The 25,916-nt window shown below is 33.5% G+C and overlaps 1 protein-coding gene across 1 annotated transcript; it reads right to left on the reverse strand.

Moving 5' to 3' along the window:
- Positions 1-177: 177 nt before the first annotated feature.
- On the reverse strand, positions 178-25,471 carry LOC117340487 (hemicentin-1-like). The gene is made up of 21 exons (XM_033902247.1): positions 25,023-25,471; positions 24,318-24,378; positions 22,755-23,069; positions 21,774-22,061; positions 21,092-21,370; positions 19,660-19,968; positions 19,483-19,487; positions 18,736-19,009; positions 17,700-17,993; positions 13,896-14,198; positions 12,956-13,234; positions 12,169-12,441; positions 11,202-11,498; positions 10,471-10,755; positions 7,187-7,492; positions 4,679-5,005; positions 3,939-4,226; positions 2,764-3,060; positions 2,464-2,607; positions 2,006-2,170; positions 178-188 (listed from the first exon to the last, which is right to left on the reverse strand). Exons 3-21 carry the CDS (start codon positions 22,804-22,806, stop codon positions 178-180), a joined length of 4,476 nt encoding a protein of 1,491 aa, XP_033758138.1. The 5' UTR covers positions 22,807-23,069; positions 24,318-24,378; positions 25,023-25,471.
- Positions 25,472-25,916: the final 445 nt, after the last annotated feature.

The raw sequence follows: 25,916 nt of genomic DNA on the forward strand, positions 1-25,916 counted from the left end.
ATATAAGGATTGAATGAAGCCGTTCATAATAAATTTGTCTCAAGACCTATTGAGGTTTATACCCCCATACACCTCAACATAACATTATTCAATCCTTAAAAACTGGACACTAGTACGGGATCCACATACCAGTAAAACCTCTTCAAATATGGAAATGGTTTATATAATTTTTCATATTTACTCTGGAGCTGAAACGAAATTGTATTGCAATGCAAAAATAAAACTAAGGGACCTTAAAGCAAAGCTTCACCAAACCCGAATTAAATTGAGAAAGAGCCAACATAAGAAAACATATCAAATATATCCAAATGTAAGCCCTTGACCATAAATATATATCATATATATCCTTGATTTTGTAATCCAGTTGACTGCCACCAAATGAAACGCAAGTGGACCTAACATTAACCTCTTTCTGAAATTGAGTTTAAATGATACGCTGGCCTCCAAGATGATAACATGATAACGCGGTATGTAATGATAATGTGTGTAGTTCTAAGAAATTGATATAAAATGTGTGATGTATAGTTACAGACTGTTAATGGACATAGACGTAAATAATAGCAGTATAATAGTGACTTTTTCAGTGAGTGAAAACTATCATTTCTATTTTTTATATATTTATTCAAGTCAAGTATTATTATGCTATCCTGTTATATACATTATATTTTATGTGCTATAATAAAGTCATGGTTCAGCACATACTATAGTGAACAGTAGGTTGTACATTTTACAGAACCAAACATTTATTGGATTTTCAATGCAGAATCATTAATGATGTGATTTATATATATTTCTTTTGAACTGCTATGGGTAAAGGTGGGCATATTTTCAAGCATGGGTATTCTTGGAAATTCAGACAGCACTAATGATATTTGTTTATATTGTGTTCATGTAAATAAAACACTGTAAGAAAGTCTGGAACTTAGAAACAAATTATTGTTATTATGTTCACTGGCATTTTTTCATATAACTTTCAGCTGGATTGTGCTGGGCTGTATCCAAACATATTCTATCAGTAATATATTTCCCCTTTGCATATTAGGTTAATCCTTTCATCTGTCATCTTGAAAGTATTACTTTAAATATAGAAATCGCATACAAAATATTAGTCTCAAAAGCTGTTTGCATAACATTAGTATCACCAAATAAAACACATCAATAAAAACATAATATGAGGAACATTTGTTTGTTTCTAATCTACCTAAACTATATATAACTCGATATTTTTCATTTTTGTATTACAATCTTTATGGCTTCTTTTTCAATCTATATTTGAGATTATTTTTTAGTTATTAATCAATATATAATTAGATATCTTAAAATGCACATTCACATAGAATTGATGCCTTTAGTATTTTTCATTTTATCATACATTTGTTATTTTCTAAATATTTGTTTTTTTCCCTTTCAGAAATAGTTATTTGATTATTTCACTTCTAATTTTTTTGTCGATATTTTTCTATTCCACTTCTGCATGGAAAAATGTCTGAGTACATAAACTAGATCGCTGACACAATCTTTAAAACATCAACTACTGAATACATTTAGAAAGACTCCTTTATCGCGTATAGACATATTATTGTGAATATCTATCTTTCCCCAAACAAAACTAGTACCCAATTGTTCACATTCATCATCGCATTTAACGTGTACATAACTACATTTATTTTTTAAATTAAAAACTTTATTGAAAAGTTAACTAAATATTTTAGATATGCATATGTATTCCGTAAAAGACAAACTTTTACGACTTCATAAAATAGAAACCGAATATTTAAAAAAGTTCCTTCATGGAAAAATATTAAACTACTCAATAGTTTAAGAGTATCATGACCATTTATCTGTCACCCAGATGGCATTATTATTGACAATAAATGCAATATTTGTTGAGTCTTCCTAAGAAAGTATTATGTGCATGTAAACAAAGGATTATTTTACATACAAATGTGATGATATTGGCATGCCAAAATTCATTATATACATCCATATACGGTAATACACATACATTGCACATTAAGTGTACGTGAAGCATTTATGCTGCGTCCGGTCTGGAGAGTGTGATCAAACACACAGACGGCTTGATGGCCGTTATCGTTCCGAGAGGGTGTGAAGCTGAAGCTGGAATTAGTTCTGTACGTTCCTTTTTCAGACTCATTTTCAATCACGATGCCTAGAAAATATACAAGATACTAAATTCAAGTCAAGAACTATGAGGATAATTATTTCACATATATTATTGACCAAGTTCTGGGTAACCCGAATATCGTAAGACTGTTCTTTCATGTAGATGTGAGGAATATGTAAATTCTATGTAAATTTGTTTTCTCATATTTGTCTCTTCTATCTTAATTTTCCCCTATCAAGCTTTAAGACATTTCACCATTTTGAACATTCTCATTAGATTTGATTAGCCGAGAGTATATGTTTTAACAACTTAAATAAACTCAAACATATGTTAAATACCATTGTATTGTCGGATGTTATTTATAAACCAGAGGACTTGGGGTATCGGGTACATCCCAGACGTGTGACTATGGAAAGTATAGAGTGTCCCAGCAGTCATTGTTGTTGGTTCTGTTCCAGAGAGGGTCATACTGTTTGAAAATACTGCAAACAATAAAAACACATAGTTTAAGCAGTGAATAATAATTATTAGATATATATAATATACTTTGCCATAGTTATCTGCTGATCAACCAATCGCAAGGTTTGCAACATCAGTTATATAATTAATCACAAATATACATTGTATATATTACATACTGTGTACGTCCTGGAAGCTCTTTTGGTCATTGCGACTGCTAAAGGAATTGCTTGCTGTGCATTTAAAAACTGCATTCTGGTCCGTCACGAAATCAACCACGAAAGTTAGAACGCTAGACACAGGGTTGGTATTGTCGTTTCCATATGTTGGCGTCGGTGCTGTCAGGGGAGCCCCATTCTTTTCCCACGATAATGTCGCCGGAGGAGCACCCCCAGAGGAATTACAGAATATGGAGACAGCGGTGCCATGTACTACAAACCGATCAAAGCCGGTCATGACTGGCTGTCCAACTTCCCCTGGAATAAAACAGAAATAAAGTAAAGACATCAACAACAAAAGTTAACTCCATTTTAAATAGTGGTATAGACCTTATAGCAACTTAATATTTTTCGAAAATGAACACCTAGCGCATTATATGAAATAGAAAAATAAAATGAAAAAATAGTTGTGAAATCGTATTTAAACAATTACGCCCTGGACTGTTAACCAATAACATGTATACTAAAGATCAAAGTATCAAGGTAGCTATATACGTTGTATTTTTTCTCTCGATTGTTGGAAATAGTTAAGACTGAGCATTTAAAATGGAAATGAATGAAGGAACATGAATTAATTAGGTTAATAAGGGTCAATTTGAGCTAAAAATGAGAGGATACAGTTGTCTCAAAGGAACCTGTGTCTGTGTTTTGAAATAAATGGAATCTTCTGATCATGAATATAGGTCAATTTAGTTGGTCTTCATCCATCGAACCTCTCATTTAAATATTTTGGTTCTATACATTTCGGTTAACCAGATGGTGGTTTATGTGGAACCTGTGACCCTAAACAGGGATTGCTTGAAAGTGTTTTCATTTGTAAATCATGTCAGGCATCATCCAATGAACCTAACAGCAATATGTCTTAATTGCTGGCCTTACAGTTATACAAAACAAAATCCAGTGACCTTAAAAAGAGCCAGGTCGAAGTCAATTCTTTTTACAAGCTTTGTCAATTGTCATTCTAAATATATCAGTCACCTAAACTGATCTTAGACCTTTTAGTTTGTGAGAGTGGAAACGATGACACCAGACCAACAACATATTGGCAAGGATATATGGTAGAGGCTACGCCATCGTGTAGTCTCACCTTACCTTTTTCTTTACGGGCGAGTTAGGTAAACACATTTTAGACTTACTGTACACAATGAGGTAAAACTCTGCCGCTTCGACTGCCTCCCCTGCACTGTTCATGGCCGTGCAAACATAGTTCACACTGTCTGTGAAATTTGCATTGATTATAGTCAGCGTCTGTCCTCTAGCTCCAGTGATCAGGTACTTGGCAGAGTTTGCAAGCCTGGTATTGTTTCCTTTGATCTTCCAGGTGACATTGTAGTCCAGACTTGACGAGACGTTACATGTTACGGGAAAGTTTTCATTCTGTAGTACTTGACCAGATGTTTGGGGAAAGGATACTCTGGGTTTATCTGGAATAAACGTAATTTGTAAAAAGGAAAAGGAAAATACTCAATACAAGGATATGAACGCGTGTCCATGGTTTTACTTGAGGCCTGACAACGAAAGTAATAATTGGTAATATAACTTTTTGACTGCTACAAGAACCAAAACATGTTTTTTATCCTCACATCCTTTTCAAAGAGTCTTTGTCCTTTGTGCACTTAAAAATGCAACAGTAATTTATTTTATTAAACCATTGAAGCATTTTGTAACACACATGAGATTTTACCGATAGCATTTTATCTGTTATACTTTTTAACGATATCAGCAAGTTTTTAATGTTTCAAACGAGAAAATGATTTCAAAGTTAGCTTCATGATCCTTAATGATACATGCCATGCTAAATCATGTGTGTCAAGAAATGACATACATAATTATCGATTGAGAAATATATGTCACTCAAACCATGTAAAATACTCACTCAAAATCTTGATAGTAAACGAAACATTGCTGGAAGTCGTCTCCGGGTGCTGGACCATGAACGTGACTTTTCCCCCGTCCAAATCTTTTGACATCAGAACTTCAATAGCTGATGTATAGGCGAAAACCATTTCATCTGTAACGCTTTCAGCGGTATGTTTCGGAGTCTGGATTATGTTATTGATTAGCCAGTAAAAGACAGCTGATTTTGGGTTATATCTTGGTATAGAACCATTTATTATGTACGTTTGGTCCTCGTAAAAGCTGGCGATAGCGTTCGACTCGTCCCAAAGGACTGGTGAGTGCATGACCGTCGGTGCAGGGGTCACTGAGTGCAAAAATAAAGGTAACACATATCAAAATAGGACATTACGTCTGTTTGAAAAGAAAAAATAAGTATAAGATTTTAATAGAATAGCTATTTTGTATCATTTTGTTTGATATCCTTCCTGATATTCTGAAAGGATAGGAATTGCTGTTCACTTGAAATACTTTATATGAATATTCAAAGAAAAATATTTCGGATCCTTAATTTAACAGACCTATAAATAAGCATTTGTTAATTGATACCCTGAATGTTAAGTGACCTAAAACAGTTAAATAATGTCAATTTGTTGTGAATTTCACTCTCTAATGAAATAATACGACTAGATATATTGTTATGATATCCCAATTTTTTTTTAAACACATTTTCCATCATTAGACACCATATACATGTAATATGTCGGTTATCTTAACATCAACATTTCTCTGAACCTGTGAATTGTAATATGTCATCTTTAAATACGCAATCAATGTTAATTGTCGAAGTGTTTCTAAATTATTTTTGTAGCAACAGGTCTGCTTGTTAAAACTAATGTTATCTTATTTTCCATTTTGTTTTCATAGGTCACATAACACCCTAACAAATACAGTCTTCATTCCTATTGATATAAAATATGTAAACTTTTAGTTCATGATTATGCACACACCAAAACCGATAGACATCATTTCTGTTATAACCTGAAATAAATCCCCTTAATTCTTTAGTTGATTAGTAGCCGTTTCGGTTTATTTTCGATGAAAACCCAACATTGATTAAATCCCTTCACCATTTTACACACTCTACATTTAAAGCAAACAAATGAAACAAAGAACATATAAATGAAAAATAAAGAACATAAAGATGAAAAAAGAATGTAGAAATGAATAAAAATGCCGATGAGCATATAAACTGACTATGAGTTGGATGGCACAGTGTGTAATAGCTGGTTACCGTATATATCTCTTAATATTATACACAATTCTGATGTAATTTGATTACCATAGAGACTGGCGAAATGTCGCTAAACTCTAGACAACAATTCCGATGTAATTTGGTTACCGTAGAGACTCACGATATGTCTCTCGATTTATAGACAATTCTGATGTAATTTAGTTACCATAGAAACTGGCGAAATATCACTCAACTCTAGAGACAATTCCGAAGTAATTTGGTTACCGTAGAAACTAGCGAGATATCGCTAAACTCTAGAGACAATTCCGATACGATTTCATTACTGAAGAGACTCACAACTCTATAGAGACAGTTTCAATTAAATTATTAATAGGATATTCTGAACAATGACTTTAATATCAATTCAAGACAAAATCCTGCTCTCCTGGTTAGCAGTTAATTGGACTAAACGTTTGATATAAAATGTTATTGTACAAATGTTTATATGTACTTTTTTATGTTTTCATCTGCTTTAAGCGAAAGAGGACCACACACTATTTGGACTAAGAGGCAAGTTTGTCACATGAAAATGTACTGTGTTCTTCATATTGAACTGAGATATGGATAGGCATACTAAGAGACATTGTCTTGATATTGAATATATATTAACGAAAATATGTTTTACCTGTATTGAAAAAAAACACATTTGAAACAGATATTGTAAAATGTGTAGATATTTTAACGGTATTTTAGAGATAATTTGTACCATAACTCAAGAAGGCTTGATTTATATAGCTGCTATACACATGTTTTTTTTTATGAAATAACTAAGCTCTTACAAGTAGGTACACATATATCTTATCTTTCATCTAAATCCCTGATACATATCTCAGGACTTAGGACTGTTCTTAATTAACAATAAAAGTCACCACTAAATGAACACACATCTCCGACACCAAATACAAAACTATGTGTAAACAGCTGTAGGTAGTTGTTACAACCATAAATATCCCTTTCTAAGGTTTCGATGTCTAATTCGAAAAAAACTATAAATTAGATAAAACGAAATATCACATGTACTCTAAGGATTTTGTAAATTCAGCCCTTCGCCGAGGCAAATCCATCTTGAATGTATACAGGTTTCATATTTGATTATCATAATCATTATTCAGCATTATTATTATAATGTAAACCATATCACCCAATGCTATCCATTATAACATATTATTATCTTTGCACATGTAAAGCCATACTGCCAAGTGACAATATTTTGTTTATATGTCAAATGGAGATTTATAGCAGTAGATTTCTTACCATAAACATCTAGGAGAATAAACGTCGATATCACTGTGAGATGTGGATTTTTTGCCTCGCATACATAAACCGAGCTATTGTCACTGAATGCTACAGTAGAGGAATATTCATTGAATACAAGCGTGCCTGATCCGCCAACCGTTGACGTAGATGTTGCGTCAATGATCACGTTAGATGTACCGCGTTTCCAGGTGAGGGCGGGAACTGGTACACCCCCTGTTGTACTACAATTTAACAACAATGTGACCCCTTCGACCACAATCCTGGTGGGGTGATTGGATGTAATTTCAGGTTTGAACGGGTATTCTGAAATTTAAAAAAATGAAAAGAGTCATCAATATCTCAATTGGTGGAGATATTTTTTAATGAGCTGTAAATAATTGACCTTCTGGGTGAATTTTTTTCTCAATTTTCAATTAATGTGGTATTTCAATTAATGCATATTAATATCAATATCATAGTATATTATCATTTGTGTAGATAATCTATTATCTGTTGATGTTTGTCTTTCAATTCATTGACAGTCACATAGTGCTCCACACGTACCCTCTTTTAAGCTAGCCCATTAAAAGATATTGCTTCCATTGAGACATTACCTGTGTCAACAGACTACCTAGACATTACCCATTAACTGATACACTACCTGAGAAATTAGGACACCTCTATTGAGACACAACCTGAGTAAATATATCACTTCAATTGTGGCACTACCATTAATACTCCATTAATGCACTACCTGAGTTAAAATACAATATCTAGCAAGACACTACCTTTCTTAATACACCACGCCTATTTAGACACAGGACCGCTTTGACCGAGTGGTTAAGGTGTCCCGACGCTTTGTCATTAGCCTCCACCTCTTAGTCGGGAGTTCGATACCCGCGTGGGACAATTTCCTTGTACTGACCATAGGCCAGTGTTTTTTCTCCGGATAATCGAGCTTTCCTTCACTTCCAAAACCGGGCATTTCCTTAAATGTTCCTGGCTTTTGATAGGATGTTAAACAAAATAAACCGAACCAAATATTGAGACACCACTTGCGTTAATACACCATCTCTATTGCGACACTATATTCGTGTATAGACCACCTCCATTAAACACTAGGTAACAGATCCTCTCCACCTAGACATTTCCTGTGTTAAGAGATCACATCTATTGATATACTACTTCTTATGAGACACAGCCTGTGCTCATAGATTAATAATATATTGCATCAATAAAGACATCAAATTATCACCAATACTGTCGCAACATATGTTTTGTGGACACCAACTTTGTTGAGGTATGACTTAGGTTAAGAGACCATCTTTGTTGAGATATCACTTAGGTTAAGAGACTACCATTGCTGAGATATCACTTAGGTTAAAAGACCACCTTTGTTGAGGTATCACTTAGGTTAAGAGACCACCTTTGTTGAGGTATCACTTAGGTTAAGAGACCACCTTTGTTGAGATATCACTTAGGTTAAGAGACCACCTTTGTTGAGGTATCACTTAGGTTAAGAGACCATCTTTGTTGAGATATCACTTAGGTTAGGAGACCACCTTTGTTGAGGTATCACTTAGGTTAAGAGACTTCATTTGTTGAGGTATCACTTAGGTTAAGAGACCACCTTTGTTGAAGTATCACTAAAGTTAAGAGACCACCTTTGTTGAGGTATCACTAAGTTTAGGAGACCACCTTTGTTGAAGTATCACTTAGGTTAAGAGACCACCTTTGTTGAGATATCACTTAGGTTAAGAGACCACCTTTGTTGAAGTTACACTAAGGTTAAGAGACCACCTTTGTTGAAGTATCACTTAGGTTAGGAGACCACCTTTGTTGAGGTATCACTTAGGTTAAGAGACCACCTTTGTTGAAGTATCACTTAGGTTAAGAGACCACCTTTGTTGAAGTATCACTTAGGTTAAGAGACCACCTTTGTTGAGGTATCACTTAGGTTAAGAGACCACCTTTGTTGAGGTATCACTTAGGTTAAGAGACCACCTTTGTTGAGGTATCAAATAGGTTAAGAGACCACCTTTGTTGAAGTATCACTAAGGTTAAGAGACCAACTTTGTTGAAGTATCACTTAGGTTAAGAGACCACCTTTGTTGAAGTATCACTTAGGTTAAGAGACCACCTTTGTTGAGGTATCACTTAGGTTAAGAGACCACTATTGTTGAGGTACCAAACAGGTTAAGAGACCACCTTTGAGACACCATCTTAGTTTATTTCTTTTCAGATCACAACAGGTAAGAATTCACTTCTATAAAGACACCAACTTTGTTTAATGACCGCATGTATTGATGGACTACCTTTCTCAAGAGAGGCCACCTCTAATTAAACATCGCCTGTGTTTAGAGACAACATCTATTTAAACATCGTTTGTGTTAAGAGAGGTCACCTCTAATTAAACATCGTCTGTGTTAAGAGAGGTCACCTCTAATGAAACATCGCATTTGTTAAGAGAGGTCACCTCTAATTAAACATCGTCTGTGTTAAGAGAGGTTACCTCTAATGAAACATCGCCTTTGTTAAAAGATGTTACCTTTAATTAAACATCGCCTGTGTTAAGAGAGGTCACCTCTAATTAAACATCGTCTGTGTTAAGAGAGGTCACCTCTAATGAAACATCGCCTGTGTTAAGAGAGACCACCTCTAATGAAACATCGCCTGTGTTAAGAGACATCTATTTAAACATCGTCTGTGTTAAGAGACAACATATACTCAAACATCGCCTGTGTTAAGAGAGGTCACCTCTAATGAAACATTGCCTGTGTTAAGAGAGACAAGCTTTAATGAAACGTCGCCTGTACTAAGAGAGGACACCTCTAATGAAACATCGTCTGTGTTAAAAGACAACTTAAAAGAAACCTCTTCAGAAACATCGTCAATTGTTTTTTTTAATGACGGTTATTACACACTTGTGACGTCACAGTATCATGGGTCACTATCTAGAACGAATGACAAGTGCGTACAGTTGTGCATGCCACGAAATTCCACATATCTCGAAAATGATATTTTCACATAATTTCTTCACAACACTTTATATAACAACTTTATCTTACAACTAGTAACCATAACAAATATAATTAGGGTTACACATTTTAGACGGTGAAGTTTTTCCGTTTGGAGAAATCCGGTAGTTCTTGACCCCAATATGCTACTGGTTCAGTATGACCCAATTGGCTATTGAGAAGTCAAAAATGTCAATTGTTTACGATCGAGAACGCACAACAAAGGACACAATGTAAGTGAAATATGTAACTTGAGACTTAATCTATAAGATTAAAAGAACTCACCAAAGCCTGTTAAATTTGTGGGTAGACTCATCCCTGAGCTTCCACCCTGATGTGAGGCCCTACATGTGTATAATCCTGAATCAGACTCCTGGAAAGAGGTAATTGTCAGAACAGTCTTCGTTGTTGAATATTTTCCTCCACTTCCAGCCGTGTCTATTGCGACACCATTTTTGTACCATGTGACACTGAAATTTGAGTCGGTGGACGAAACGACACATGTGACGGTTGGGTTGGTATATAATTCCACGTTTGCACTTCTAGCAATATTCTGTACAGTCGGAAGCACTGTGAGGAAAATGAAATAATTTTGTATCTTAAATATATTTTTACAAAATTTTGAGATCAATGAATTAAAATAACAAAATTGGTCTTAACTATCAAGTTATATTGCTCAATTACTTTTTTCATTTTATTCTTATTTATATTTGAATTGCAATGAAATGAACCGTTTAAAGTTTAACACATTCAATCGATTTGTATTGATTGTATTGATCTATAATCTACAAGAGAGAGTTTCTATAACAGTACGAAAGTCTAAAGTTTTATTAAGTTCCGCCCAATAATTTTCGAAAAATGTGTCCGACAGATTTCCTCCAGAAGAAGAAAAGAAAGGAAGAAAAAAATGGTGTAATGAAAATAAGTCACTTTTTTATCAAGTACAAAACAAAGTATATACATACATAACAATACATATGGAAATTAAAGGTGACACCAGTTAAAAACATACTTACAATGCAAGATGACTGACTGAGACCGTGTCACTGTTGTGTTAGTTTCCACTTGAGTTACTGTACACGAGATATTCTTTCCCATGTCACTCACATCGAACACGTGTGAAAAGTACGAAGATATCGCAACATTTCCTCCAGTTGTCGCTGTGACGTTAGATGACGAAGTTTTGACGGCTGATCCAACAAGCCATCTGAATGATGGATTTGGGGACACTCGAGAAACCGTACACAGGAAAACGGACATTTTAGTCTGGTACACTGTCGAAGGTCCAATCAGTGATACCCCGGATGGAAGTACTGAAAATGAAGGTATGTTATTGATGTTAGTAGTGACACCTGCCAACATTCCAATTTTCGCAATTTCATTGTGTCCTGTTTTTCTTATCCAGATTTTTGATTATTATAATTCCTTAGCCCTGTATCCCGATTAGAGTGTTTCCAGGCATAAATGCCACTGTATCTGCTCCATAATAAGCCCATGAACTACATATCGCCAAAAATTGTAAACATGTTTACTCAAAGTTGGTGATAGCTAAAATGCAGTTTTATTATAACGTTACTTTATTTTCATGATTTTTACTGAACTGTAATTCAAATAGGTAGGCTTACTACCAGGCATAGGCTTATTGCTGGATGAATAACTGAATTTCTATTTATTTTAGATAGGCTAGAGTATATGTTAAGATAAGTTTACGGTATACTTAGATTTTTCTCTCTAAAACATTTTTTGAATGTTGACAGGTCTGTACATATACCGGTGATCAGAAAGGAAATAGGCAAGTATTTACTATAAATATAGTGTCTATTAGTAGGCACAAGGAATTGTGGGATACATACAGTATATAAGATATAGATATAAAGAGGCTGATAATAAGACAAGCACAGGGTAAAATGCAGTAATAGACTTTGACAGAAAGTTGTATTATAGCTCTAACGCAGTGATAGTAGTGATGCTAGTTTTACTTACAATAAACATCCGGTATTTTCGTTGGGTCAGAGGTCGCGTTGTTGTAGAAGTTGGTAGCGGTACATGTATACCAAGTTTCCCGATCACTGAACGCCACCTGGAAGCTGTACGAGCTGTGTAGACCAGCCGGGGCTGTCCATATCAGACTTCCGTTACGATACCATCTGATAACCGGAAGTGGGTAGCCATCAGCGGAAGTACAATTTATCGTCAAAAGTGTGTTCTCTGTTACCGACCTCTCCAAGCCTGTAATTACTGGTTTGACGGGGTGAGCTAAAACACAAAATTACCTTTACAGTGTCGATAGGCCGTTCTAGTTACTACAGAGTTGATGGGCCGTCAAGAACGTTTTGACTAAATCATTTCAATTAAAAATAAAATTTGCCTACAATTTGCTTTAAACATACAGCTTCTTTCACTTGCAGCCATAAGAGTTTGTGTTGACAATACAAACTCATTTATCTGGCTTACAGATTATCATTTCATTTTTCTAAAAGCTGTTAATCCTTTTTTTTGTGTGTATTTTAAGTAGTAAGACAGGCTCTATACAACAAACTTATAATGAGGATACATTCCTCAAGATTTAATCATTCAGTACTACTGTGTATATCATTGAATTACAATATGCCTTTTGATTACATATAATCTAACTTATGATCGTCAATAGGTAAATTAGAAAAATGATATCTTTGTAGACTTGTCTTAAACTCTAGCTACCGGCTTTAGGTTTCATTAACAACCTCAAATTACTGGGAAGCCCCATAAAATTGTTTAGACATTTACTTACCATACACTGTGACATCAAAAATGTTACTATTGGTTGAGTTTCCAGCATCATTTCTGGCCGTACAATAATATCCTCCCTCGTCACCGACTGCCACTGAATTAATGGTAACATTGGGTCCATTAAACGTGTAAAGAACAGTGGACGTCAGAATCGCACCAGTGCTTGATTTGTACCAGGTAACCATTGCTCCAAGCTCTGATACGACCACACAGTGAAGCTTTAGCGATAAGCCTTTCGCCACGGTTACCGAAGGATTGGAGATGGAAACTCTGGGTTTGGCTGGAAACAGATCATTCATCAGGTGAAAATTATAACGTGTCATTATTATCTAACAGATAAAAAAATAACCTCAACATTTTGCTATAAAAAGTCTAAAATCATAAGAAAGATACTTTTAGAAGTATATGTTAGTTCATAGTCAACATCCTGACCTCATAGGACAATATCATATTTCATTTTGCAATAAGATATATTTGTTGATTATCTATAGGACATTCGGTTCCTTTGTCACTAGCAGGTTTCTCATATTGAGAAATTTATATAACATGAATTTGACATAGATCTGCATGACAGCGTTTTAACGCAGCTGAGATTGTTTACGTTTCTGAAACAACAAGGTAGTTCAAATGTTCTGTGACCTTGAATATGGGTCATGGTCATTAATTTTCAAACTTTTTGTCATATTTTTATTTTAAATTTCATGAAGCTACAACATTATGAGTCTATAGGCCTTCAATTGAAAATCAATAGAAATTGGTCAATTGTATACCTTTTAACCAATGTTCACTTTTATTAGCTCGACTATGGGTCAAGTCTTTTTCTCTCTCTCCCCCCCCCCCCCCCCCCCCCCCCAAAAAAAAACAACTACAAAAACAAACAAAAAACAAAAAAACAGCGGAAAACCAATAAAACAACTATTTTGTGCAATGGCAATACTTACAATATCCATACAGTTGTAGAGTCTTGTTGATGGAATACCCTGTGGTATGGGTTACACGGCAGATTAGATTCATGGTACCAGAGTCGGAATATCGTACTATATGTGTAAGGTTAGAAGACACCTTCCATGTTCCGTCCGAGTTGTCAACATAAGAAGTCTGACCCACAAGAATTTCTTGTCCAAGAATCCAAGTTACTGACGCAGTTGGCAGTGTTCTGCCATTTTCACAGTAGAAATAACTTGTACGCCCTTCATATACTGTGGAATCCCCTACAATTGTGGTGCCCGCTTGTGTAGGAAGAACTGAAATATAAGAAAAGTTAACTCTTGGAAATATATTTCAATAGAAGAAAATTAATAATGATAATACTCGTATGTAACAACCAATAATATACTTCATTCATACAAAACATGATTATATACTATCAAACATAAGGGTCATTCGGTCAAAAATCATTGTAAGTAAAATCAATTGCAATAAGGCATACGGAATTTTACACTAAATTGGCAATGTGCATCATTAGATATCATAAACAAATAATCATATGATAACATAATCTATTCATTTTGTAATGTACAACATATGTTAACAAATGTTAATTTCTTCTTGGTTAGATTAAGTTTTGGTTAATGAATTGCACACATGTACCACAGATGTTAAAATGTTTAAATATGGTTGTCATGGAAATGAAAATGGCATGATATGAACATGTGATGAGAATTAAGTCTTTTTAAATTATTAAGAAAAATAAACCTGATTGATAGAAAATTCAAATTCGCATCGCCTACTTCAGTATAATTTGTATCGAGAGGTCACCTATGAAATGGACATGACATGGCCTCTTTATGCAGGTAGATAACTTATACCCGGTGAAAAACTCTGATGACTAGATTCAGAAAACTTTTAATACAGGTAATTACTATAACTTGTCTTAAAGTTATACCAACATACAATTCATATGTAGCTACAACATTATTCTCATAAATCCCGATAGCAAAGATTGTCTCAACAAAAAATGGCTCCTTGGCAGAGCTAATTGGTCCCTGTAAATTTACAAGCCACCTTTGTAAGAGTACGTTGGTTCTTATATAAAGTAACATGTGTACATGGGTCATGTATGAGGTCTTTAGTCACTTGACCGGACGTATTCGTTGTCATCAATTCCTTGAACAAATATGAATATTTAATTATTTAATCTATATATATATATCTTCTATGTATACTTCATCTTATGCTTCCTGTTGTATAGTGTAGAGAATTTTAGTTAATATAAGATTGTTAGTGACTTGTTTCAGTGTTATTATCACTAGTACGAATGTTGATATTATCTATTGTTATCTTATCTATTACAGAGCTAGTTATCAGTTGAAGGTACAGCTTTGTGATTTATTAAACTACAGATTTTAAATGATATGTGAAGTAATTATAAGTAGAACGTGTATATTAATTGAGACTTGGGGGATTTAAGCGGATTAAAAACTCCCTCAATTTCTATATCATAACAGATCTATCATCACATATACAACAAATCATTACTACCCAGATGTTACATATATACAATTTATCATTGTTTACTCTGGATTGTAATAGGCATTTTCATTGGGTTTCAAATCTAACTTAATCAGCCTATAACTGAAAGAGTGATGTCGCTGTTTGTTTTGTCGCATTTGATTGGCTGAAACATTAGAGTAATAATTTCTAAAAGAAAACATTAATTTTCCATAAGGATTGTTTATGTAATAGAGCTATGATACAAGAACCCAGAGTGTACTCTCATCATAAACGGTTTTATATAATGTTCACCTTTTTATTTTATAGGTCCATAGTGTTAAATAATAATTTAGATTAATACTGAAATTCAAACATAACTTATCAGGAAAGTGATACAGATTTATAGTTATTTAAAGTAAAAAAAAAAAACGATACTAATTAATGTTTTTAAAGTTTGCATTTCAAGCATGCATATACACTTAAGATTATTTTACTAGAAATGTACATAGTTTGTTTAAATATTTTTTAAACTTTATTCTTACAGACACATTTCAGAAATATTAAACACTGTATTTGTATGATACATCATTGCGTTGAACTAATACACAATACTAGATATATTTCATAAGCAGTTACTATTTGAGGTAGGTGTGCTGAATAGATGAGAGCAATTGGCCTATTGGACTTAACGGTTACTAGGGTTCTAAAACATTCTTGATGTTTGTGTTTGCTTTTAATCAAGAATTAAACACATTTGACCAGTGTAACTTTGAAGGCTGGTCAAGGTCATTCAACTGACCAAACTTTTCAGTCTGTTATCCGAGCATGTCACTATCCCACTACCATGACACTGGTGCTTTTGCTTATTTAGAAGTCATTCATTTTATCCCATTGTGTACCTCTTTGTCCCAGCATAAAACTGTCCCAGTGTTATGACTATATGTTTCTTGGTTATTATGAAGTTGTTCAAAGATTCGAAGTCGTTTCATCTACGCGACCTTGAATGTAGGTCATGGTTATTAATTTGAACAATCATGGTAGCCCGTCATCCCAGCATGTTGCTTGATCAAAACATGAGTTTGGGCCTCTTGGTTATTGAGAAGTGGTTGATTGAAGATTTTATTACACTTGACCTCTGTAATCTTAAAAGTAGGTCCAGGTCATTGATTTGAACAAACTTTATAACCCTTCATCCAAGCATACCACTGGTTAAATATAATGACCCTTGGCCTCGAAGCCGAAAATGTTAATTGTTTACGACAGATAACGCCGGACAAGAGGCGGTAATAATAGGTCACATGAAAATTCAAAAAGGAATATATTCAATGTTATTATCAGGGAAAGAGTTCCTCTTGAATCCCACTAGAAATGTCTGAAACCGCTGTTAAATGGGTAGCAAGAACATTTGGCGCATTATCTCGTTTGGAGAATAAACACAATTTGAATATTTGCAGGAATAAGCAAGAATTCAAAAGGAATTGAACTATTACTATAATAGGAACATTTTAGTCATATATAATTACTCATATTTTCTGAACAATATATATCAATTGATAATGTACAAACGGTGTAAAAAATTGCAAACGGTTGGTAATATAAAGCAGTAAGATAGTTATACGCTTTATTAAAAACATTTTTGACAATACAGCGATGTCTAGTGTCAACAATTTATCATGTTATATTAACTGATTGGTATTAATTACATAAATGTAAACACGTATATGATAAGATTATATCTCATATGGTTACGGTATTTCATAAAATAGCAAGACACAATCGAAAGGCTATCTTCCTTGCACGTCAGGATTCAAACTAGATGTTATTGTAGCGTTTTCCATACACCCTACCATTACACTGAAATTCCTACTAGCCTAATAAAAAAATGTCCATAGTAATAATATGCCTTCTTCCAAAAGTCCTTGCCCTAAAATTCGAACCAGAATTTAATTAAATTCAAAGCATAGATCAAAAGATACGATTAATCGGACTAAAACTGCATCCTATTGCTTTCAAGACCTATGCCCTACCACGAGACTGTCAAATTTCACTTTTTCACATATAATGTAAATTTGATATTTATTTTGCAACAATTGTAAAACAAGTTTTATAAAGTGATATTACTGACAGGTTTTGGCCCGGATGGAAGTTCGTATATAATGTATATAATACATAGGCGTTTGTCAGAATGTCAACATGTTAGGGAAATACATCGTGACAATTCCCTGTGCAGATGTAACAGAAAACAACAAAAACATGGATATTAAAATCACTTTACACAATATATATGTAAACACACAATATAAACATCCTACCGTTGACACTGGAAATTGTGAGGGATGTGGACTGCGTTCTGAATTCGTTCATAGTTGTACAGCGAAATACAGCTCCCTTATCATTGACGTAGTTCGCAACGAATGTTAGAGTACTGGACACGAGTGTCTCTGTGGCAGTGGTAATGATATTGTTGAACAATGTAGTGCCATTCTTAGTCCATGTGATGTTTGGGGAAGGTACTCCGTTACTCGTGTTACATGTCAAAGAAACAATTTCGTTTTCGTTTGGAACAGATGTCGGCATTTGTGTTATAGTTGGTAAACCAGGAGGTGCTGGAATTAAAAACAAATAGAAAAATAAATAAGTAAATATTAAAGATAGAAATATAGCAAATAAGTAAAGGGGTACTGAATGATTTCCCAATAGATATAACAGATATTCGCGAATATAACATAAAATCGATATTTTCACGAGTGCAAAGCAGTACTGCAAAATATAAAACAATCATGAAATATATGTAATATGGAGAATCTGTGCATGAAACGCTATCGTCAAGTGATTATTTTGTCAAAAACTAGTCTGAATATTTAAGAAATACAGCTAAATAACCCATTTATCTATCTTTGCTTTCATTGGAGATTTTAGTAAGTTTCAATTAGATGAATACAAAGGTTCGCTCTGATTGGTCAAAAAATGAAAAAAAAAAAAATTTCACTACAAAACTGACATTTTCACCGAATAACCTTTTATTTTTACAACATCGCCGCTGTGAAAATATAAGATTTATCAGGTTGATAATTTCTATATTTCTCTTGCATCCATACAATAAATGCAATCATTGCAACACAAATGTCATCACAGCATCTGTCTTTTATAACATAGTGGTATAAGTGATCAAGGTTGTTTTTACCAAACAAAAGTATCCAAGGAATGTACGTAAAGCTCGTTCTATAGGCTATCAGACTATTGGAAAACCTTAAAAGGTTCGATCCCTTATCTGAAAGATCAACTTCAGAAATATCAACGCTCTGAAAAGTATTTAAAAACGAATCCATTTGGTGAGGTGATACGTACCATATGCAGTCAAAACTAACTGGCCGGTTTGATTGGACGAGCCAGCATCATTTTGGCTTATACACGAGTAGGCCCCATTGTCTGATGTATCGAAGTCCACTATGGTGAGGTATTCTCCAGACATGGCATAGTTAGCGGATGGACTTATCTGTAAATTGTCCACAAACCACAGGACTGTTGCAGGCAAGACCGAGACTGTTCGGCACCGGAGAGTCTTGTCGGTACCAATCCTTACGTCAGTGGCGGTAGATTCCAGGCTCACTCGAGGTTTTAACTGTAAGTAATTATTAGTTTAAACAGAAATTTGTTTTTGAAATGTATGTCCCTGCTCTTACTTTGATCAAAATGAATAAAAATTAAATACATAAATGAATAAATAAATAAATAAATAAATAAATGGATAAATAGATAAATAAAAAAAAAGAATTTAAAACAAGAAAAAAAACCCACAATTCACAGCACTTATTGTTGACAGAAAAGAACATTAATGTGGAATATAGGCATTTTAGCATTGCAATATTATCAAAATATTACAAAGTTTTGAAATCTATCACATTTTCATAAAATTAGATGCATTTGTCTCAACACCAGACATCTGTTTATCAAAATGTCTAACGTATGGCGCTAAAGTCACTGGAGAAATTTTAGCTACAATATATATGACATCAGCTGGTGTTGGAGAATATTTCATTTTTGTACATATCTCTAAGGATCCACACCAGACAACTGTTAATCAAAATGTCTAACATCTGCTGTTGTGGTCAACGAAGAAGATACAGTACTTCTGAAAGGGCATATTACCAGATATCGGCTAATTGACAGATTAACATTATATTTTAGACAACTCTTATGTAACAAATTAAACAATGACAAAATGTATCTTTAAGACTAATTATTGAAAAATATGTAATTAAGGTAACTCACGGTAACTATTCAGGTTCAATACTATCGACAAATTGGTATCACGTGCATTGGGCTGGTGTAGAATACATATCAGCTGCTTCCCCTCGTCACCAGGTGCTGGGATGAAAGTGAGGTTCGAGGTTGTACGTACAGTGACGAGGTCTGGATTGTTGAAGGTGGACTGTGTCGCCTGTGACGTCATGTCCGTATCCCCATAGCGCCAATATAATGCAGGAGCGGGCCTCGCTCTCGCTGAGAAACATTGGAAAGTGACTGGTGTGCCTTCGTATGCTAAATCGGCTCCTTCTATTCCAGGTGGTGATGCCGGAGCTGAAATGTTGAAAATATGTTCCGGAGAATAAAAATATAAATATAGGTTTTGGCTTTTCAAAAGACATGAGACAAGGATATTTCAGAATGACTTCTAATTAAAATTAAGGACTAATTGAATGGCCATCTTGAATGAATGCACTCAGATCATGTAAGTTTATTGGAAATTACAAGAGGTGATATGTCAAACATTCTTGAGGTATAGCCTTAAAGATATTAGAGTGTATACAAAATAAAGTCATAACCAAATAAAGTGTTAATACTTTCTAATAGGTCAACTCTAGAAATGTACGACAATCTCTTTCTTCAAAGTCGCTTAATTCGTGAAAATGCATGTAGCATGAGCAACATCCATTACCATCCAGTAATGCTCAATTACTTTTCGAAATAACTTTTCGAAAACTATTTCGAAAAGTATTGAAGTGAAGTGTAGTGATGTGGGATCCGAAAAAGTAGTTGAGGTGACTATGCTTTGTATGAACTCTCAGCTATTACACCTACAACGTGTGTGCTGAATTACAGTTCGTCTACTATACCTGTCAATAGGTGTCTTTAAGTGACTTTGTCACAACGCATAGTCACCTCAAATACCGGGCACGATAAACCACACTTTACTGAATGAACTTTTTACACATAAATGGAAGGTGCCAGATGAAGTTCATGTTATTTTCAGGAATGTTGTGACTTTAAAGATGGACATTTCGTATATGTCTGGAGTTCTCATAATAGTAAGTATTTAAACCTTAGTTTTTCAATAAGTTTGTTTTCTTTTCGTTTTGAATTATGTTTTTCCTGAATACCTTCCAGTAGAAGTACCTAGATAATTAGTGAAATACAACTGTTGGATAAATTATCTATGTCAATAATATGGTTTTCAATTTCTCAGGCGCTAAATTTAATGGAATTTGTCATAAGGTGAAGTTAATTGTACCAATTTACCGGAATGTAAATCTAATGGTTACCACTTTGTCAGAAAGTAGTCTATTAATTCACGTTTCGGAGACTTGCAATTCTAAACACAAACAGTATTGACACAGAAATTTTAAGAAAATTGCATGCTAGAAATTGAAAAAAACAACAACTGTACGGTTTATGAATTTTCAAATTATTCCGGCCAACTTACCATACACATCGGCCAAGGCGTTGGACGCTGATAACACTCCAAAGGCGTTGGTAGCATTAGCTTTGAATGGCACTTTGATGTCGGCTAAGGATGCACTGAAGGAATAGCTATTGTATGTTATGCTGCCATCAGTTGTGTATGTGTTGTCCACAACCACACCATTTCTTTCCCATGTCAGAGCTGGTGCAGGGTAACCCCCATATGATGTAGCGTTGACACGTGTTATCTGCCCCTCCACCGCTGTAGATGGAAATACGAGAGCGGGGACGCCTGGCAATTCTAAAAGTTAATAATACAATTATTATAATGATTGGATCGTTTAATTCTTAAATATATGTAAGGTTAAGAAGACTTGGTCTTTACTACTACCAATGATGTTTTACTAACTAAACAGTATATCAAGCATGCAGATGTGAATATTTGAATTCCATTTTTTTTTTCATTTATTGATAGTAACATCCTTGATTTCACCACACATTTTGCTTAATGTTACAGTTGTCTCAACGTACCGCTATCTGTTTATCTGTGATTTTGAGAAAGCTGTTCAGACATCTTGATGTATTTTTTTAATTCAACAATATCGTACTATATAGATGTCCTTTAATGAAGACAATCAATCTATTTATGGTTAATAATATTATTTTAAAGTATGCAGTTTATTATAAAGAGAGAGTGAACTTACGATACACGATCAGGTTGACAGGGGGACTTATCCCTGAAGTTCCAGCATCATTAGACGCACTGCACATGTACCTTCCCTCATGTTCAAGGATGACTGGACTGAAACTCAAAGTCCTGTCTCCAATCACGTAGTTCTCAACGTTGTTTTGTAAAGTTACATCACCGGCACTGCCTGTTTTGTACCACGTGACGGTTGCGGTCAGGACAGTGTCCACGTTACAGGTGAGTACATGAAATGTACCTATCTCTGCCACTGGGTTCTGTTCTGCGACATAAGCAGTTGGGATAACTGCAAAAAAAAGCACTAGTTATAGTCTAACCCCCTTACTAGTGAGTAACGGAAAATTCATGTAACTAGAGCCGGTTTACTTAGTGTCTTCTTTAAAAAATAATCTTGAAAATTAATACACAATTTTGTTATTTAGTCTTAACACCTTTGTACAAAAAAGAACTATCATGCTGACTAAAAGATTGATTTCAAATTTGAAATAAGAAAAACCGTATTTATCCTCTCCTAAATTAAAAGGCAAATACAATATCTTTATTAAAATAAGTACCCTTTCGCTAATTCAAAATTTGAAGAAGCCTTAAATGTAAATCAAATTCAGGATTGGATTTATGGCGGATATCAAAAGTTTGGGCCAAATTACCTCCCCTATCCCTATACAAGATGATATTTCGTTCAAGGATTTAAAATTTCAATATATATATATTGTTTTTAAATTCTCGAATATTATTTCTTCTATACTATATTGTAGTTATTAAAAGATACTTTGAAATTATGTTACATCCTTTTTAAACCAGCAAAACATGAATAAGATATACTATAAATGTTATATTATTGAATTATAATTCATCTTTCTGATGTGCACTAACAACAATATGAAATAACATAATTTAAAGAAATCTTGCCATACATGTCATCTTTTCCAATATATGATATAGGAGGTTACAATATATGAAGTGTGAATTATCAACATACGGTATATAGTCAGTGGATGGTTGGTTGATAACGAGGACCCTGGTTGCGTCATATGATTGACGAAACATGTCAGAACTTTTCCGACATCATTTTTCTGTATGAGTAGTGTCAAATTGGAGTGTGTATTAAAAGTCCCAGGCTTTTGCAAATTCGGCTCCTGTGTACTACTGGCCTGTGACGTCACATTTACGCCTCCAAATGTCCACGAAATAGTAGCAGCAGGGTTCGTAGCATTTGTACTGCATAGGAAATAGTATGTGTGGCTCTCCCATACGATGTTCACTCCGGTTACCGTAGGATTAGAGGAGGGAGGAACTGTAAAATAATATTAAAACTGCTATTAACACATCTGATTAAAAAACATCAATAAGAAGAGCTTTATTGTATATCTTTAAGAATGTGTATATCAAATTACGAAACATACAAAAATATTATTTAATATTCGCTATTCGTATATACATCCAAGATAAGTTTAGATATATCTTGTGGTATGATAATGTATCATAGAATTTAAACAGGTAAAAAAAGGTAATTTTTGTTCTATTTACATAATGAAGTATCCTTAAGGAGTATTTACAAACTTGTGAAATATTACACAAACATGTTTTTTTATTAGTTTGTTAATGGTTTATTTTTACGGATCCTGTTCGGATTATTCTGTAAATCATTCTTTGTTAATAGGTGGAGAAATATGTAAGTAAAAGCAGAGCGGAGCATATATAGCATTTATATATATATGGTATTGTAAATATTATATTTTATAGATGTTAAACTGTTACGAAACATCAAGATAAATTATCACGCATAATAATATATATAACATTTACTTAATGGTGGTGTATATTGTAATTACATTGTATACATATATATGTTAAGTTGTATACAATGTACTTACAATATCCATACACTATAAATACAACATATAATTAAAACACTTAATATGATGATTTATTATAAAAGGATGATAATGAGTATATTTTCATTTAATATCTACGAAATGTATACGGTATCTATTGTTAGCATTAACAAACAAAAATGTATACAAAGTACCGAGTTCTTCCCTGTAAATTTAATTAACATAAACAAGCTTTCAGTTTTTAATACATCGTATCCATATATGCTTAGAGTTAAACATTTAAGGCTGGCATTGCCTTTAAGCGATGAATCAGACGTTTCCTTGACAGACGAAAGCGAAAACTTCAAGAACCCTGGATTAACAAGCTGTTGTAATAATATACCCAATAATACTTTTAACACGGTTATTATCTACATGTATGTCAGGTATTATCTTCATAATAATACGTGTTGTTCTGTCTTTGATAAATATCACGAATCCATGTTTTAAGATAGGATCTAGAGCATGCTGTTTTATAACCGAATGCATTCTAATTTTCATCAGGCGGTGTGCAGTGTAGTATGCAAAGTATTACCAACAGCATTAAAAGATTGCAACTAAAAAAATTTAATTGAATATTTTCTTCTAGTGTGCAAAAATAGCGTTCACAGACCACATGCAATAGGTAGCCTAATTTCCTAATTGATTACATTTCAAATAGTCAGCACCTGTATGTAATTTGTTATCTCTCCTAGATACAGTCCTGTTGAATGGTATGCTGATGTAAACCTGTAAAAGACAACATTAGGCTTATTATGATTAAATATAGAATAGTTTTGGCCATATTTTCCTATCTATAATACTTCTCCCTTTCTCGGATTTGAAAAAATATTAAAAATAAATATGTTTAATTTCTTTATTCATTCATTAATGTTATAAATATTCTTTCTTATTAAAACTTGCATTTATTTACTTTATCATTGTAATCTCGTAAAACAATGAAGATCATCATCTTTAAAACAGTTCGTTTACTATATACTTTTAGAATTAATATGAAGATTGTAGTAGCTTATTTTTTCAAATCTTATCAAAGAGCACTCAACCTACTTTGAAAAAAATGCATGAAACAGTATAATTAATTTTTTTCTTTACTACTTTTTAAATAATGAATAATGATATTATACTGATAATTGATATAGAAATTTAGGGTGAAAATGTTAGCAAGTACAGACAATCTTCGTTATTTCAAAATATAATAATTCGTTGACTGCACTTATCTTCAAGTTGAATTTCGCTGCAATAGTAAAATATATTCAGTGACCTCGAAAACTCGGGATATATCTAAGTTATTTTGTGACTTTACTAACTTTGCGATAACGAGGTTCGACTGTGTAAGTTTTAAAGTAAATGTTATTTTTATTGCATGTACTTACCTACTGACAATTCCTTTCTGGCTAATACATCTACAGTAAAACAAAACATTTTGAGTCAGATTAAATTATTATTCCCAATTGAAATATAATAACAATACACCATTCAGTGTCAGAGAAACAACTGCAGAACTGCAACAAATTAGAACACAATCTGAACACAAAACAAACAAACAAACATACATATAGCCACAAAAAGAATGATACATGTATCATTCGATCGACACAAAGTCTTAATAAGTATAATTACCTAACACAGTATTCAGATTTGCTGGTGATTCATGATGTCTTCTAGCAAACGATACGGATAAAAAAAAATGCCGTTTTCCGATTTGTATAGGACTTTGTAATTTTTTTCTAACGGAAAACAAAATGCAAAAAAAAAAAAAAGGATTATTACAAATAAAAACACAAACACAAATAGCATTGTCGAATTTATTTTCGAAAGGCAGAAAAATGCAAAATATATTTTACATGTATATTTGCTTAAATCAGTGTCAGAGAGGTATTCCATACTCTTATAAAATACGCATCACTTTTATCCTTTAATAAGCCCAAAGGCCATGTTCATTTTTGACTTAACATGACCAGTGGACGTATTGGAGGACAACGAAAAGAATATTTGTTAGCATTTTTACTGAACTGCAATAGAAACTTGTGAGCTAAAACAAAAAATATATTACCTCATTTTTTTTTTTTTTTTATAAAACTATTACTAAACATTTAACTATACAAGTAATATTATCAAACCTATTTAATCAATCTGAAAATGAAATATCAGGTTCTGCATGTGATATTTATTTATTATTTATTTTTATTTCATGTTATTGTTGATATCTGGCTATATTTTTAGGCATTTTTTTTTTTTTTTTTTTTTGAATTTTTGAATTTTTAGAT

The sequence above is a fragment of the Pecten maximus genome, chromosome 13, assembly GCF_902652985.1.
Source record: "Pecten maximus chromosome 13, xPecMax1.1, whole genome shotgun sequence".
Classification (NCBI taxonomy): domain Eukaryota; kingdom Metazoa; phylum Mollusca; class Bivalvia; order Pectinida; family Pectinidae; genus Pecten; species Pecten maximus.

What these genes read in the sequence shown, in the direction of transcription:
- LOC117340487 (XM_033902247.1), bottom strand. Translation starts at nt 22,806, where the DNA reads ATGACGCAACCAGGGTCCTCGTTATCAACCAACCATCCACTGACTATA. An exon ending in CCATCCACTGACTATATACC is followed by an intron (nt 22,062 to 22,754) that starts GTATGTTGATAA and finishes TTTTTTTTGCAG; the next exon opens with TTATCCCAACTGCTTATGTC. An exon ending in CGCCTTGGCCGATGTGTATG is followed by an intron (nt 19,969 to 21,091) that starts GTAAGTTGGCCG and finishes TCAACATTTCAG; the next exon opens with CTCCGGCATCACCACCTGGA.